The sequence below is a fragment of the Protobothrops mucrosquamatus genome, unplaced genomic scaffold, assembly GCF_001527695.2.
Source record: "Protobothrops mucrosquamatus isolate PMUCROS unplaced genomic scaffold, P.Mucros_1.0 scaffold1006, whole genome shotgun sequence".
Lineage (NCBI taxonomy): Eukaryota > Metazoa > Chordata > Lepidosauria > Squamata > Viperidae > Protobothrops > Protobothrops mucrosquamatus.
The window spans coordinates 227,588-246,544 of NW_015387242.1; the positions used below are offsets into that span (position 1 = coordinate 227,588).

Below are 18,957 nucleotides of genomic sequence, written 5' to 3' on the forward strand. Positions count from 1 at the left end.
GGTATATTCATCTTCTCATCACCCAAAACGCTGGGCTGGCCTACTAAACCTATATGCAAAGATCTATATAAAGGACTTAAAGGGGCTCTTTCTAAAGCATCTTTGAAATATTACAAGCATTATGTCCTACAAAAGGACTTGACTGATTTGAAAGCTTTCTTCTGTTCTCTCTCTCTCTCTCTCTCGCTCTCTCTCTCTCACACACACACACACACAGAGGGAGGGAGGGAGGGAGAGAGAGAGGGAGAGAGAGAGGGAAAGAGAAATATGTATTGGGACATGATACAAAAATATAGTACATATAGTAAAAATCATTATGGATTCCAATCTGGTCCTTCAAATATGATAAAGACATCAGATGAATTCAAAAGCTCAACCTCCACGCCTATAGAAATAAAGAGCAATTGCCTATAGTCTATAAGCTATAATTAAAGGGAAAATGTCAAGGAATAATAAGAAGTAAAATATGGAGATTCCAGATGCAAAATGTAGAATACTTGCTTAATATTGAGGTCAGTTTTGGATCTGTGATCTAATTAAACACTGTTGAATTAAACTGAACTTACAATGCTGTTATTTCATAAAACAGACTAATCATCTACCTTTGCATGCATGAGGCATACAGCCTGGAGGTTAAATGTCAGAACTATCAACCTATCACCTTCTGCTAGTCTATATAAAAACATTTTAGATCAAAGAAAGAGGAAAATTATTCTCACAGGGTTTATGTATCTCAAACATCGCAACTACATTCTGCATTAAGGTCAAAACTGCCAGCCAACCTGACCTTGGATAGCTATCCCTGAGAAAATTACATAAATGAAACCTTCCACAAAATGCATTGCACAATGACCTTGTTCCATTAATAATAATAATAATAATAATAATAATAATAATAATAATAATAATAATAATAATAATAATAATAATAATAATAATAATAATAATAATAATAATTTAATTTATATACCGCCCTTCTCCCATAGGACTCAGGGCGGTTCACAGCATATTTAAAAACAGATACTATACACAAATACAAAAATACAAAAACACAAAAATATAAACCCCAATAAAAACCAAGGCATGCCATTATATTTCCTTTATCCATTCCCTCCATGCTCTGAATTCACATTGGTTATTGTGGATATCTACAAGTTTTTCTAAGATATTTTAGCACCTGCAATTCGTATGCGTGTTGTTGTTCTAGGTATTAATTAATAAGCCTCCTGTGAATATATGAAATACAGCACACAATCAGATTGATCTTGAATTTGTCAATGATTCATCTGCTTTCATGACCTGGTTTCATAAATGCAGTTCAAGTCAAAAACCAACCTGATGCTTTCAATTTGGTGCTAAGAATGCAAATCTCAGAATTCCTAGTTTTTTAAACTTTGCAATGTAGGCTACAAATTCAGTTGAGCTATTGATCTTTATTCTATCAATTCCTATTGAACAACATGAAGGCTAGCATCTTCCCAATTGCAACCCTTCCAAACTGTTTGTCCAGTTGCAGATCCTAAAAATGTTCCACTTGCTGGTCATACTGCTTCTCAATTCTGGAAGCTGTACGCACCATCATCCCGTAGTTGCTAGGCTGGAGAATAAGTTTACTTCCCATCACCGCCTTCTTTAACTTTCGAATGTATTATTTCATATCTAACTTTCTAACATAAAATATGTTACCAAGTGCTGGTTTCAACTGATAAGCCACCAAAACAACAGGCAGCTTGCTAAAACAGAAGCAGCGTCGATAGACACCATCACATTTTTTTAAAGAGATACAGAGATGGAATTTTTATTGATTTTTGAAATGTCACAAAAGAAGATAATTAACTTCTGACCTTTTGGTATTTCTGTCGCCATTGATGTATCTGTTGATGCTGCCATGTAGCAGGCTTAGAAGAAGGAAAAATGTGGCATCTGCTGCGGGATTCCAGCTGAACTGCGGACATAGTCGAAGGAAGTACCCGCTCAGGAAGGATTTGTACTTTGGCCTGCTGTAGGCTGATTAAAAAAAAAAAAAAGCCGTACAGTATGAAAACTGTACCTATTCACTTCTATGGGAGACACAAGTATGTTTACTTATTTACATCTTTTAATTGCATAAACATCTTGGAAAGCACAGCAGGACATTGCTTATTTTAATTCAATATTTTCTAAAAATATCTATTTTGTGATTTCATATAAATACCCTCCCCCCTTCTTTTTGATTTAAGACTACTTCAGAGGTTCCACAGCTATATTTTGGTTGTTTCACATCAGGCCTTATCCTGTTCTTTTAAAATGGGAACAGTTCTAAAGCCAAACAGTAAAGTTCTGGTCCCAACTTTTTTGTGACTTGTTTCATTCAGTTAATTTTGGTATTTTTCAGTAAATATTTGACCATATCAATGTATTTTTACCTGCATAGCCATTTAAGACAAAATGGCAGCAGTGTGCAGCAGCAGCCAAAAAAGCTAGTAAAATCCTTGGTTGTATAAACATAGGCATAGAATCAAAATCACGTGAAGTAGTAGTACTGTTTATAAAGTCTTAGTAAGGCCACATCTGGAATACTGCATCCAGTTTTGGTCATCACATTACAAAAAAGATGTTGAGACTTTGGAAAAAGTGCAGAGAAGAGTAACTAAGATGATTAAAGGCGCGGAGACTAAAACATATGAAAAATGGTTGCAGGATTTGGGAATGGCCAGTCTAGAGAAAAGAAGAACTAGGGGTGACATGATAGCAGTATTCCAGTATTTGAGAGGCTGCCACTTGAACATCATTGACATTGACAAATTCGCCATCAGTCAATTGCAAAAGGCAGCCTTACTAGGAACAGCTTTCATCCTGTGACAATATCTATAATACCATCAAACATCCACATTTGCCTATCCCGGGTCCTTGGTAAGGACTTGATAGGTAGACAAAAATGCCAAATCCAGTCTGAACCTCTGGTTGACAATAATAATAATAATAATAATAATAATAATAATAATAATAATAATAATAATAATAGAGTTGGAAGGGACCTTGGAGGTCTTCTAGTCCAACCTCCTACTCAGGCAGGAAACCCTATACCATTTCAGACAGGAAATCCTATATCATTTATTTATTCAATACCTACCCAACCCAACCAAGTGACTCTGAGTAGCTTACAATTCTAAAATTCTAAAACAATAAAAAACATTAAAACAATAAAAACATCCACAAATTAAATACAAACAGCAGCTGTGATGGTTAATCAACTAGGAGTAAAGCTAAGAAACGGGACTAAATAACACATTCCAAGTCCTGGGCCCAGATAGATAGTCAGGTTTTTAAAGCCTTGTGAAAGACCAACAGGATCTAGCTTTTCCAGATGAGATTTCTCCATCTATTCTAAAGTACACTATAACCAAGGAGAGAGTTTGGCATTTGAGTAATTTTTTTTTTTTGAGGAGGGGAATAGTGAGCCAAATAAGAATAAGCATAAATCTAAACAAAAATTAAAAACTCTAAATCCAATCAAAACTGTTATTGTGAAATAGGAACAGATAGTACATTTATATCCCAAGTGTTTAATAAAAATTTCCATCTGTCATATTAAAAAGTACAATTCAGCAGCAACATTTGGAGGGAGTTCGGGGGCATTCCTTGCAAATTTATAAGGATAACAGAGCAAAGCTCTCCTGCTCAACGATCTACAATTTTTAAAGATCACAACAGCTGGACAGTATTCAACACAAGGCCTACTCAAGCTGATTAGCTTCACCACGGTCAATCACGTGCCAACATGAAACCCACAAACAGGACACAAACACAACTCTCCTGCTCTCATTCTGGCTGCATCTGTTTTATCTGGATGAAGATGACTGCAAGTGTCATGAAAGATTTATCAATCTTATTTCAAAACATTTTCTTAGCACATACAGCTACTTGTGACATTAATGTATGCTGCCATCTTGTGTTCAAATGGCTATACTCCTAGGGTATTTTTTTTTTTCAACTGGGGAAAATACATACGTTATTTTCAATACATTGTACAAAGGAACTGTGCAAATGATAGCTCACTCATCCCATTTTAGTCAGAGCTTCCTTTTCAGAAAGTGTGCTCCAAATTCCCATTGGATTTCACCTTTTCTGTGTGTAATGTAAATTTTTGAGTGCACGTTTCATTAGGACACAAACTCTTCTTAAACTATAATTCCCCTAATATGTTAAAACATATTTGTACTATTGAGTCCAAATTTGCATATTTGCATTTTATCTTTTAATGCATTCCAATTCATATATAGTTCAGGAAAAACAAACTGAGTAAGTCTGAAATAATTCGTAAAGCAAGCTCATTCCTTAGTCAACCTTAATTAATTTTAAAACACTATGAAGGCTCTCAACTGGTAAGTATATGAAGGGATGGCTACAAGAAGAAACCCAGGGTTGAGGTCACACAAATCCTGAAAAAAATACATTGGCATCGACTTCCATGTTTCCAAAACAACTGTGCATAGTTGTGTCTATCTATAGTCAATAGATGCTCTTTAATTTTTTATTAACAGTAAAATACATAGTTATTTAAACTTAAATGTTACTGTCATGAGTTCCATCAACTCATATTTTTTATGCATGCAGCACACCTGCAAGAAGAAATGGATGTGTTTTTGAAATATTTAATTTAAATTAATAAATGGGATAATGGATAGTAACATTAATAGGATTTTTCCCTGAAGATACTTAAACAGTGTTAAGATGAATTAAAATTATTACTACATACTTCAGCCACAAAAGCAAATACAATTACCCAGGACCAGGACCATACAAGATTTCATACTATTATAAGCAGCTGGTAAATAGAAATTCCTGAAGATTAAAAGTGGGTTATTTCATACTAATAAAATAGTATGAAATAACTGCTTAACGAGAATAAATAGCTCCTTCCTTACCCATCAGCTTGAGTTCTTAGTTCAAGTACTTTAAACCGCTGTCTTCCCACAGCTTTTACTTTGACGGTTTCAATTCCATATTCCTGTTCTTCCCGATAGGCATAAATTTCAGCTGTTGTTCCAAAATGTGCTTCTCTTTCAAGTATGTTGCTAAAAAAAATGTTAGAATGAGTGATAAAGGAGCAACTTGTAACATAATGTTACAAGTGATAGTGATAGTATGCTGAAAATCAATGAGAACTTAAGCGTATTACAGGAACTTATGGATCATAAGTAGTATAAATAACTGTTTATACAAGAAATACTATGAACAAAAGGTTGACATGTTTGACTCAAGGAGTAAGAAACAAAGTCTTTTTTGACATATCACAGCAGAAAATCCTAAAACAAAAGGGTCTCAGTATTTTTGCTTTGACATTCAGCAGAGACATTGGATAACACTGCGTCATTAAATCCCCTCAAAAATCACAATTATATAAGCTTCGCTGAGGGGGCTTATATAATTAACTTTTCCTCTGCCCCAAAGCCTGGGAGAAATTATTTCCATAATAAGGACTGTATAGAAGAGTCATATTAATATTTAGTCGTGCAATACAAGTTCAAATAATTTCTTCAACATTAAATTAAATGGGACAATTCCTGTTCAGCCTGAGATCACAGTATGTACTCCAGACCTTGGAATTGCATATTTATTTACATAGTTACCTGTATGCAAGAACAGCAAAGGTTCTGTCTTTTTGTATTAAGTTCCGGACCATGCTAACCTCTTGGGGACGAAAAAGCTGAAGAGGTAATGTTTGTCCAGGAATCAGCATCACCATCACATGGGGTAAAACTGGAATTGTTTGACAGCTATCATCATCATGGACAGTCCTTCCATGAAATTCTTCCATGTCTGATCCTAAATACTTACATTTTTTTAAAAAGAACAGACACAATTAAGTGGGAGGATTATCACTTTTGTTTGCAATTTATAAATACAAAACCTAAAGAGAATCCTGGAATAAACTCAGAGAAACACAGTGTAAAAATGGTTGACCCTTGATAGCAGGGCAGCTACTACTGGTAGTAGTTTTGAGCAACACTACTGAAAAAGAATACACCAAGCAGTAACCAAAATGTCTATGGAGAGTCTGAATCATCCAGGTCATGGTTGCCCCAAAGGTACTTTTTCCAAAAGCCAACTGGACTTTCTTGGTTTTTTCCTCTGAAAACATTTTGTTTCTTATCCAATTGACTAGTAGGGAATGGAAGAAGCTTCTTGGATGAGAAGTTAAATATTTTCAAACAAAAAAAACTGAGAAAGTTACCTTTTGGAAAAAAAACACCTTCGGGACAGTAACCAAAACATTTCATAAAAAAGCTTGTGATTGTCTAAAAGTTTACATAATAAAACAAATGTTAAGTGTACCTAGCCTCAATTTTTCTTTTTCTTTTTTTAGCAGTGAACATTCTGTGTTCACTCTGAACGCAATATTCCAAGATGAGAAACATGTTTGCATATTCAATTCTCCTGCTTACATATTCACTTCGGTCAAAATATTGTCTGCTTAGGCGCCGCGAGTCGGCATTTGATTACACTGGAAAATAAATATTATATACAAAAAATAAATCCACTTGCTAAATAATAATCCTGAGCATGTGCACAAGCAAAAAGGGATACTTGCAAACTATAAACAAAAGTAGTTCAATTATAGCAGAGTACCTAACATATTAAGCTGCTGCATTATGAATTTAGGTATGCTGATTCCAAAGAAACAGACTGTTTAAGTTCAATAAGCCTACAAAAAGGCAAGCAGATATTCTATGACAGCACTGTTCACATACCATATGAGAGGTTGGCAGGCTAGTGTCAAAATTAATGATGTTTGGCTTTTCAGCATCCCTGCTGTCTTGATCTTCAACTTCCATTTCAACGTCATCCTCTTCCTCACTCTCGGCTAACAAGTCCAAAAGAAGTTTAAATGTATTTTTAAAACATCATAACTCAAACACGAAACCACAAAAATTAGAACACCTTTTTCAGTCGACCGTACACTGAAAACTATTTTAAGTTTCATGTACAATCTACTATGTGGCTGGAACATCAAGAGGAATATTGTTATTGCATGCTTAGAAATGGAGAAATATGTTAACACAGAGACAGGCTCTCTTCCTATGGAGAGTCATCTGATTTTTATTCTGTTCCTCGCAACCTGCTACAGCCCATATCTGAGAGTGATTTTTGAACTTTGAAAAAATTGTTTCAGTATAGTTAGGGCAGTATTAAGCTCCGTACTGTTCACAATTATCACTATTACTTACATATTCCATCAAAGTGACTCAGCTTTTATTTCATGCATTGTGTTAAGTAAACAAAGAACTACTCGTGCATCCTATTTAACCTCTTCAGTACCTGATTCATTAATGGGTGTAACTTTCTAAAAGAGGGGTTCCCAACCCTTGGTCCGTGGACTGGTCCCGGTCCATGGCATGCCAGAAACTGGTCCATGCAAACAAGCAAACCCCCATCCGCAGGATGCAGGCAGCACATGAAACCACGTCCCCTCCGATTCGCGGAAAAATCTCTCTCCACAGAACCGGTCCTTGGTGCCCAAAAGGTTGGGGGCCACTGTTCTAAAACACAGGAAGTTGCCATTCACTCTTAATACTAAGATGTGGTTCATTCTTTGCCTCAAAATAGGTCTGTTTGGATTCTCTACATGGTCTTTCTTTTTAAAAATAACAACAAGAAAAGAAAAGCAGTTGATGAACTTGCACTGTATATTGGCTGAGGAATTAAAGCTTCTGAGGAAGGATGACTCATTTTACTGCAGTGGCACCATGGAAAAAAAACCCCAAGAGACTTTCTGTAATACCTCCGAGGTCTAACACACTCTTTTCCTGTAATATCCAAAGACCTGAAATGCCTTAAAATTAGCTAACATCAAAGTAACAAAGGTTATATTTACTACCATGCTAAAAGGACATGACAGAAAAACAGAAAGCAGCATTTCCTTTTCACTTTCATTTTCCACGGTTGCCTCAGGGCAGATCCATCTCTCTTCAACGAAGCACTTTTCAATCCACAATGTTTGCATTTTTTCCCCACTTCTTAAGGAGTTGAGTTATAAATATAAACAAGGAATAATGTAAATGTAATTAATGTAAAGCACTAAGAATATAAATAAGGATTAATGTAAACGTAATGGACTAAGAATTTTTCAAGAAATTAGGTTGACAGACTGGAAGGTGTATAAGTAGTCCTCGACATACAATCATTCATTTAGTGACCATTCGAAGTTACAACAGCAGTGAAAAAAGTGACTTACGATCGTTTTTCATACTTACGATCATTGCAGGATCCCCTTGGTCACGTGATTAAAATTCGGAAGCTTGGCAACTGGCATGTATGTATGAGGGTTGCAGTGTCCCTTGGTCATGTGGTTACCTTTTGTGACTCTCTAACAAGCGAAGTCAATGGGGAAGCCAGATTCATTTAACAACCATGTTACTAGCTTTAACCATTGCAGTGATTCACTTAACAAATGTGGCAAAAGAGGTCATAAAATGGGGCAAAACTTACTTAACAGTTAAGTGTCTTGCTTAGCGAAGGAAATTTTGGGCTCAATTGTGGTTGTAAGTTGAGCACTATCTGTAGTGTTAAGGTACAAGACTAGGAGCAGGGAGACCCAGGTTCAAGTCCTCCTATAGGGAGGGAAGTCAGGTGGATGACCTTGGGTGAGCCACTCCCCCTTAGCATCAGGCTCTACAGCAAGCCAACTAGAAAGCAAACCCCTTTGTCAAATTATGCATTGATGGCTTTGCTGTGTGCAAGCTAAATGGGGGAAAAAAAGACAAAAAAGCAGAACCAGGACAAAAACTATTGTGGGAAGACAGCACCCCTCCCCCAGAGAAGGAAATATTTGGGGGAATATAAAAAAGGCAGAATATTATATTTCTCCAAAGGATCTGAAAGGCAGAAACCATCCACCCAAAGTCTCTCTGTCCCAAGCAGAAACCAGGTCTGTAAAAATGCAGATCTGATAATCCTTTCAGAAAGGCTGGAGCCAGAAAGCTTAGAGCTGATGGGATTAAAAAGGCAAAGATCCCTAGAACCAACAACCCCTCACCCAAAAAAATCCAACACAGGACATAGCCATCAGCCACAGTCCCAGGGAAGCAGGACATGACCTTTAGGACATAATAGGATTAACCCACCACCATTAGAATACCAGAAGGGTACACTGAACCTCAGGTCAAAGTTCGTGCCACAGGAACAACTCCAAACACAAAATCCCAAGAAGGCATAAAAACCCACCACTCCCAGCAACATGTGATCAGCTGCTCCAGAACCACATGTCTTGTGGTTCTGCTCTTCAATAAGCTACAACCTTCTTTCTAAAGCAGTCTCCATTTTGTTTATTCCTGCCTTGACTGGACCCTGATGAAGATTTTTCTTTCAACTCTATATTTCAGGAAATGAAGCTGTTAAACAAGATGCCACTATTACTAAATGCAGTTAATTTGTAATACATTGTCCTAGTTAACTTTCTAAGCTGAAGCACACACAGAACAATTTTGACCATGGCTTTATTGCAGTCTCTATTCAATTTATATGAAGCCCGTTACGTTTGCATTACACAACTAATTCTACATGCAGATTTCACACACACACATATTATAATCTGCACCAACTGATCTTCTGGAACTTAAAGCGAAGATGCACATCTTCTAAGAATTAGCAGCTGGCTGGCTGTTTCACAACTGCAAGTGAAAAAGCACCTTGGGAGCCCACTGAAGGATTCCAGGAAACTTGCTGAATATGGCAGTTTAGATTCTTTAGAAATACATGAAATCTGCGAAGTCAGCAAGCACTGAATTATAGTGTCAAAGTGACACAAATATGGCCCCATTATGACACCAAACAGCAGTGGTAATGGAAAGAGAAGTTTTGTTTCTCAAAACACACAGCTGCAAAACAAAAGCCATGCATTCTTCCTAAAGGCAGTAGGAAACTTAACTAACTGAACGTGTGATGATGCACTTGTGTCAGTTTGGCTCTGGCACCAATATGGAATTCAGAAAGAAGAAAAACAAAACAGTAATTAACAGAAAAAGATCAAGATATATTGACTATTCCATATAAAAGTAATTAGCATCTCCAAGCAAAATCCAAGAAGGCCACTTCAGTCAGGCTATATTTTCCCTACTAATACAACAACATATGGGAATCTCTGTTTTTTCAAATCATATCTATACAATATGAAGTTACTTTCTCCTTTCTTTTAAAATGCAAAAAATATTACTAAACCCTACTTTTGAAGAAAGCTAACTAAAGATTATGTGATTCCTTCCCAAAAGAAGAACAGCATCACCTCCACTGACACAAAGTCCCGGGGACAATGTGAGATTAAGTTCTCTATTTGCACAGAAAACTGATGGGTTAGTGCACCTCTTCAACCATAGAAGCTTCTGCTGCAAATATCTGTTTCTGAAAAATAATAAACTGCTCTATTTGATATTAATCAGAGAAAGAGGAAAATGGGCAGGATGAATCCACATAGCCCACTCGATACAGCAAGATACTGTTGAATCCAGTTTGATTACTGGTGAGAAAGTCTCTGTAATTTTCTTAGCAGTAATAGGGAAGTGGTTTGGCTTGCAATTGCTTTCTTCCCAGATTATGATTATTATTATCATTTGGTTTCCAAGCCTACCCACAGTCTACAATCTCTTGGTGGTCTCCAATCCAAGTATTAAGTAAGCACCGATTTGCTTAACGTTTGCAGGGAAAAATTCTACAGTTTGAAGAAACCATATCAATCTTCCCTCCTTCCCTCTTTTTTCTGCCTATAGATGGCACATGTTGCCAATCAGAAAACATTCAGGCCCACATAGTTTTAATGTTTAGAAAAATATTGCAAATGATCCCATATTAACTTTCCTATAAGAAATATGTTCTCTTTAAGATTCAGTAATCAAGTCCTGATAAGACTGGGATGCCAACACAGAAGCATTAGAGTTACGTGTGGGCTTCTAAAATATGATATAGTGGTACCTTGCTCAATAGTAGTAACTGTGAGAGGGATCTTGGAATCCTAGTGGACAATCATTTAAATATGAGCCAGCAGTGTGCTCCAGTTGCCAAAAAAGCCAACACAGTGCTAGGCTGCATTAACAGAGGGATAGAATCAAGATCACGTGAAGTATTAATACCACTTTACAATGCCTTGGTAAGGCCACATTTGGAATACTGCATCCACAATGTAAAAAAGATGTTAAGACTCTAGAAACAGAGAAGAACAAAGATGATCAGGGGACTGGAGGCTAAAACATATAAGGAATGATTGCTGGAATTGGATATATCTAGTTTAATGAAGAGAAGGATGAGATGTGACATGATAGCAGTGTTCCAATATCTCAGGGTTTGCCACAAAGAAGAGGGAGTCAAGCTATTCTCCAAAGCACCTGAAGGCAGGACAAGAAGCAACGGATGGAAACTAACCAAAGAGAGAAGCAACCTAGAACTAAGGAGAAATTTCCTGACAGTTAGAACAATTAACCAGTGGAACAACCTGCCTCCAGAAGCTGTGACTGCCCCAACATGGAAGGTTTTAAGAAGAGACTGGACAGCCATTTGTCTGAAATGGTATAAGGTTTCCTGCATGAGCAGGAGGTTGGACTAGATGACCTCCAAGGTCCCTTCCAACTTTATTATTATCCTGAAAAAATTGCTGAAGAAGTCTAAGTTTTAATAGGACAAATAAAGAAAATTGAATATATACAAAGTAATCTTCAACTGTAGTTGATTAATAAAACTAATATTAAACCAAATTTGGCGTTTTTCCTGCCTTGCCAGTTTGTTTGGCACCACTTTCAACCACTGCTACTAGTACTTGGTCTGAAAATAGTTGTGTAGTTCTTGTTCTGAAAAATGTTGTTCACTTCTCATTTATTTCATCAGCCACAACAACATTCTTTCTCATAACTCTTAAATCAAAATTATACATAGTATCCCTTATTATTCACATATTCCACTAAAAGATTCATTCAAGTAGAAACCATAATCAAGGGAAAACACTACTTGTACTATCAATAAATTGCCTAATGGCACAGATCAAGCAAGCACATCTGTTGAAGGTGAGGAAAAAGCCCCATTTGTTTATCAGTACTCAGGCTGGTAACTAAGAAAGAAAAACTCTAAGCAATTATGTTAATACTCTGTAGGACTAAATCTGATAATTGTTTGTACAAACTATCCAGGAACTGCATGCATCAAGCCTAAATTTCATGGAGGAAAAGGGAGAATTTGAATCTGATAAACTTTATAGCCTTCAGTGAAATATGACTTGTACTGCAGTAAGCCAACTATAATGGATGCCTGCTATGCAGATTGCATTTCACCAGTGCTGACTATGGGTTCCTAAATATAGCATTACCCAAAATCCCTGGGCAGGGTTAATGGGGAAGTTAAGATTATCTGGGAGACCCTTAAACTTTAAGAAACACTGCCCCACACAAAGTTGGTTATGAGTCTCTGCTAACATTAAAACTCTAGGGATTGTGTGGGACCACTGCTTCTATACTAACCTTCTGCTACATGGTAGACCCCTTAACAGAGATCATTGAGCCTCTAAATGGGTTGATGTTGAAGTTATCCAAATTATTAGTGCTACAAAATGTTAATGCTTTTTCTGGGCATGGAAGCTCATGATTACCCTGACAACCATGGATCTGATAGAAGTAGTTATGGGATCAACTTACAGAACTGGTCAATACTCATTGTAGTAGTTTTTATTTAACAACATTATCTAGAACTGGGAGGCATCACCATCATTTCTTGCAAATCACTCCATGTTTATATTAAGTTTTCTATAACCACTTCTTGCTATTGGATCAATCTGTACCAGGAATTCAGTGAACTATTTGGGGTTTCAAAAGGAAGTTTGGGGTTATTTCTGAGGCTTTGATGTTCATTACTGAACATCACTGATATTCATCTAAGGTATCATTGTTTGGACTGAGGGGACAGTCATATCCTTGGACTGAATCATGCCTTTGCAGCCTCTCTCTGTCCTTAGGTAGATGAAAGCTCCTTGATCCTCTGAAGAGCAAAAGAAAAAGCAGAAGGGGAACCTGGAACACAGCTGGAGAAAGACAAGGAGTTAATCTAATCAACACAGGTAAGATCCTTTCTTAAGAATTATCTTGTGGCAGTGAGAGCAGCAAAACACAATTTTTCCATTCCTGTTATATATGGCGACAGATCTCCAATGGTCTTGTTCAGGTTAACCCAATCATCCCTGGGAAAGAAAAGACCTCTGTGAAATGCTACCTTGAGTGAAGAAAGTTTACATCCAGCTTTCAAAGAGACTGAGGTTCAACCCTTCTCAAGAAATCTTCCCTAGATCTAACAATACTGCACAATTTTCATTTGGTCTCTACCCTTCCTTTTGGGGAAAGTTTGTTCAGAAGATGGCTGGCTTGAAGCTTCAGCGAGTTCTGGAGGAAATGGATTATCTAGAACCCTTCTAGTCAAGCTTTAGACTGGGATAAGTACAATATATCCATTGTGGCCCTTCTTGAACTCTTGGTGCTTTGGTTACTATTGATAGACACTGGCTTTGAGGTTTAATAGTGAGAAGTACAGCATTGTGTTGGTTCTCCTCCTTCTTCCACAATCATTTCCAATTAGTGTTGAAAGGGGAGAAAAGATCTTGCTTTATGGAATATCCCAGAGTTCTACTCTTACTTTTGTCTTATTTAACTTCTATATGAAACTGAGCAAGATCACTACAGAATCAGGCATCATCAGTATGTCAATGACACACAATTATATATCTTCACACTAGTCCAACCAAGAGATGCCATCAAGATTCTTTCTGGTGTTTGGAGCCTGTAGGATCTGTTAAGAAAAAAACAGATTTTGCTCAATCTAGCAAAACAGAATGGCTATAGGTTTTGGGTTCCTTGACTCTGGGAACTCTCCACTTTTGGTCCTGGAAGGGGTCATACTCCCGTAAACACAAGTGATACATACTTTGGTGATCCTTTTGGATTCTCAGATCCTGCTGGAAGAAGTGGCAGACTTGGCCAAGAGAAACTTTGCACAAATCCATCTTGTGCATCAACTGCACCTCAATCAGGAGGACATACTGTCACTCCTGCCTTATTCACATCTAGATTGTTGCAATACACCCTATATGGGGCTGTCCCTGAAGCTTTTGAAAACTACCCAGAAATGGAAACTGGTTCAGAATATAATGGAGCTAGTACTTATGCACCCACGTAAAACCATTATTTCACAAATTGTGTTTGCTTCATATAAGCTTCTGGGTGAAATTCAAGGTGTATGACTTGTATGTCTCCAACTGTCTCTGCTTATCCCATGAGAATCAGCAGAATGCACATTCTTCAAACCTCTTCCATAAAACATCATCTAATGGGATTCAGGACCATTCTCTGTTGCAGTGCCTGCCCTATGGAACATCATTCTCCCTGAGGTTTGGATGGCCCCAATCCTTCTATCCCTTCCCAAGACCCTAAAACCTCTCAAATGAGCTATGTATTGGCTGGCCTGAGTTACTCCTGTTACTATAATTATTTCCATTTTTCTATTTTCCTGTTGTTTCAAGTTCAAAGGCACACTGTACCTTATTCTGAGTTCATGAAAATTTTCTTCATAATCGTAAGTCACCCAGTTTGTTCTTGCAAATTGAGTGGCCCTATAAAGCTAATAAAACAGTAGATACAAATAGCATTTCACTACTGTTCTAAGTACCTGTTAGCCTGTGCATAAAACACTTTAGGAAAGCACATTACAACTCTGTGTTCACAGCTTTAGGACATTTTACACATTCTGTATTTGCAGACATTTTTCCTTTTTTATTTATTTGAAGGTTATATATTTCAGTTTCACATTTCCAAATCACTATAACTTCCCCTTCCTTTCTACATCAATAATTAAGCAGTCTACAGCAAACAGCAAGACCTCAGCCTTTGTTTGTTTTCTATGTAAAGCTATCTTCATCTTTATTAGAAAACATGAATTTTACTTTCATGTGGCATGTAGTACTTCTTCATTTTAAAAAAAATCTTTTGCTTTCATCACAGACACAACATTTTTATAGCTTTCTGCTCCCCTAAAGTTACCTGAATGAAGAAGGAGTGAATGGACGGCTGCCTTACAAGATAATTTATAAATCATATAACATTTTGTTTTGAAATCACAATGACTACCCAAGAAAAATATTTGTACCATATCACCTGGGTCAACTGTTAAGCTGAAAATGTAAATTATAATTTATAAACATAATTTACAATTATAATTTCAGGTAAGGGATAAATGAGCAATCAAAATTATATGCCATCTATATGCAGAAAAAAAGTTCAAAGCATTTTTGTTTAGAAAATAAGGTGACGAATGAGGTACAAGGGTTTACAAAATAATGTAAAAATAGGAAGAAAGATTAAGTGAGCATTTCTAAAGTCATGTAATGACACTGTGTGACATTAGTCTCAGGATAGACAAAACACTTCGAGGCAACCAGTTGTGTTTTCAAAAAACAAGGTATGCTAATAATCATTGATTTAAAGGATTCTTAAAAAAAAAAAAAGCTAAACAAATTCATGAAAATGTCAAGGATTTCCAGACAGGCATCTGAGGAGGCCAGCAAAAGGTTTTCTGGTTGGTTGCTGAAGTAGAGAAATCTTTTCCTAGAAAAACAGCAGAGGGCTGTCTGCATACATTTTCTGTATTAAGCAGCTTAGAGAGGCCTGTGTTCCATGCTGACCAAAATGACAAATTGCCTTTTCTGCAACCAATGTAAATAGAAAGGCTACCAGCTTTTACAGCAAGACTATATTTACAAAAGTCTATAACAGTTTGGTGAAATGCCCATGTTCAAAGGTTTTAAGATGTCCAACATAATCAGAATTAATTGACTGACCACATGTAAGTCAAACCTTTTTTTTTTTGCTTTTTAATTCTCTTTATATTGTGTCTCTCCCCCCCCCCCAATAGCAACTCTCCTTATTTTCTTAGATTATATTTTTGAAAAAGAGATTTTAATGAGGGTAAAGGTTCATTCTCCGAGCTTGTGGGTTGGTTTCTGAACGTTTCATTACCAGGCTAGGTAACATCGTCAGTGGAGATTTTAATATTGTGACCTTACAAGTCTCAGTACTCTAGCTCCTTATATCATAGACATCCATATTATTATAGTTCTATAGTTGTCTCTAATACAAGGTATCCTAATTATCAGCAGCTTAATTCTTTTCCTCCTTGTCATGGCTGATGAAGAGATGTCATGCGGTTTCTTGACAAGATTCTTGTGCATTTGACAGACATGTAGTCAGGAAGCCCCCCCCCCCAACCCACACCACTCCCAAGTTCCAGATCTCTTTTCTAAGATATACAGGAATAGGAGTGATTCTCTTCATACCTAGTGCCACCTCCAATCCTGCATCCTGGCTTTTATTTAAACCAGTCCTTGCTTTGCAAATTCTGCCATGGTCCATCCCTCTTCCCCGTCTCTGTAGTACAATTCCTAAGAGTTACCATCCGCAAAAATACTCCAGAATGGAAATGGTGACTGATCTCATTTCCTTGACTGCTTTGCTATTGACTATCAAAGAAAATGAAACCTCCTCGTCCACACTGACACAGACCCATCTCTTCTCTTCTCTTCCCTAGATTTCGACGCATCAGGTCCCCGTCCCCGCCCCACTAGTTATGCCCTGCTCTTGTCCACGCAGGTTTTCAGTTCCTTACCGTCCGCGATTCAGCCCGGGATTCCCCTCCTTCAGGCCCAGACTTTGCCCCTTCGCTTCTCCCCTTTGCCCCTGCCCGGCCTGAAACCCAAATTGCGCCCAGTTCAAGCCCATGCCCACCCCTTCCAGAACTTCAGGCCTTTCTCCCTACTCGGTGGGGAGGACAACTGGCGGGTGTCCCCATTCGCTTTTTCCCTCTCTGCCCCGGCTCTGCGCTCCCCTCCGAAACCCCTCGATCGCCTGTTTTCGGGGACCCCCCGACCGCCGACGCCTCCTCTTCCTCTACCCCGCCGCGCTCCCCACCGCGCTCAGGAGGCTCCCCGGTTCCCATCGGCGTAAAGCAGCAACGGCGATTACCGGGGAGGATCTGCAAGTGGTTTCCCATGTTGTTATCCTGTTCTCCGCCTCCTTCATCTGCGGCCATCGCTGTTTACCCGGAGAGGAGTCTGGGAAGGCGCCGCCGGCAGGGGCGGAGGCGAAGGCGGAGGAGGCGGAGGCCCCTGAGAGAGGAGCTTGGCGGCTCCCGCTGCTGCCCCCAGCGGCTCGCCTCGCCCGAGAGCTTCCCGCTACGGTGCATCTCCCAAGAGTGGAAACAGCGGCCGTGTCTAAGGCAGAAGGCGAGCCGGAGGTTTGCCCGTTCCCTTTCCAGATGCCCTTCTTTGGACTGGAAAAAAGAGCAGCCGCGGAGGTCCTTTATTCTTGCTAGCAGTCAATGGGCGCAGTCTTATAAACCCTGCAAACAGCTGTTCGCGGATCGCTTCTCACGGGTGCTGCAGTCCCTGAAAATGGAAACCAAGCAGATTCCGCTCTAGTTTTCTACCTGGGGGGTGGCGGGGTGGGTGGAGGGTTGCGGCCCCTCCCTCTTTGTAATCAGAAATGTTGGGGTAAGAAAAGGTGAAAAGCATCGAGGCTTCCAAAGTTTGACTGGTTCTGTTTATGTTTGATTCATTGATTGATTTATATATAGTGGCCTAAAGAAATATTATATACCATTTCTTAACCGCCCATCTCCATCGGATAAAGTGTTTAAAATAACAAGAGTTGGAAGGGACCTTGGAGGTCTTCTAATCCAACCCCTGATTTAATAAATTGTAACTAAAAAAAGTCTAGATTTTTAAAGGCTAGGCAAGATTAAGCTGTTGCGTTTTGGAGGCTGTGATGCAACGAGTGAAGGTCAGAAAAATTGCTGCTGAATCTGTGGAAGCAGCAGAATTGCGAGATGGCTGAGTATGTCCGGCCTGCAAGTTTGGAAAATGGGCAGTTTTGCATGAGGTCGTCTTCCCTCCAAAGGAAAAAGGACATTATGAAGGATTCTATGGAATGGTCCAATCTTTTGCAAAAGGCACAGAGGAAGAAACATGGGAAGGGAAGCCGGGGTTAGGATGGTAACTTTAATTGCAAACCTTCTGTCTTGCACATTTTGACTCCTCCGCAGATACCTCTGTGCTTGGTGCCATTTTGATTGGTACATCTACTGATATCATGGGAGTGGGGAAGCTGGCTCTATATTGTGGCTGGTATATCAGCTAAGAAGACAACCCAGTGTCAGTGGTCCAGACTGTCATCTTGATTGGATTGCTGCAATGCACTCTACAAAATGGCCTGAAGTTTGCAACAGATGCAATGTGCACCTACCCAATTATTAAGTGACTACGTTGCTTGCAGGGTGGCAGACCAAATTTTAATCTTGCTATTAGTCTATAGATCCCTAGTGGTTTAATACTCAGATATTCAAAAGATCCCCCTACCCAAATCACCCAACACATGCAGTAAGTATGAATGGAGAGGTTCTGCTTATGTTCAATCAGTAGATTTAGATTTGGCAAATAATGACTAGGAATAAGGACTTTTCCATGACATTGCCATAGGTATGGAACTCCTTCATATGAGATGATCAAATTCTCTCTTACTGTGATACCTTTCCTTGAGAAAGGAAGGCATAACTGTTCACTTGGTACTGATGGGATTCCTATTGCAGGTCCACCCTATTTATTTTGGGTTAATGATACTGGAAAAAAAGGATACCTTGATTTAAGTCTTAAATGTCAAGTTCTTTCATTTTCTAAAAATCCCATGATCTATCAATAATGTTACCAAAAAATGCATTAAAGAATTTTACTGTTTTTAAAAAAACAGAATTTTATGTAATGATGTAGTATTTTCCAAGGTTAATATAGAGCCTAATAAAACAATACATTAATACATTTATCTGTCCTTTCCATTTGTCAATCTAAAAGTGCTCTTGCATCCTTTTTCTAAAATAGCATGAATTAGAATAACTCATTAGCAAGGAAAA

General features: G+C 38.2%; 1 protein-coding gene across 1 annotated transcript in view; it reads right to left on the reverse strand.

Annotated features, from left to right (window-relative positions):
- CRBN (cereblon) overlaps nt 1–17,098 on the reverse strand; it is a 27,353-nt gene extending 10,255 nt beyond the window's left edge. The window contains exons 1-5 of the mRNA XM_015819862.1: nt 17,019–17,098; nt 6,735–6,847; nt 5,613–5,815; nt 4,908–5,057; nt 1,845–2,007 (exon numbers count right to left, since the gene is read on the reverse strand). Coding sequence (XP_015675348.1) covers nt 1,845–2,007; nt 4,908–5,057; nt 5,613–5,815; nt 6,735–6,847; nt 17,019–17,085 — 696 coding nt within the window. The 5' untranslated portion in view covers nt 17,086–17,098. The remainder of the gene's footprint in view (nt 1–1,844; nt 2,008–4,907; nt 5,058–5,612; nt 5,816–6,734; nt 6,848–17,018) is intronic.
- Between the last annotated feature and the right edge of the window lie 1,859 nt (nt 17,099–18,957).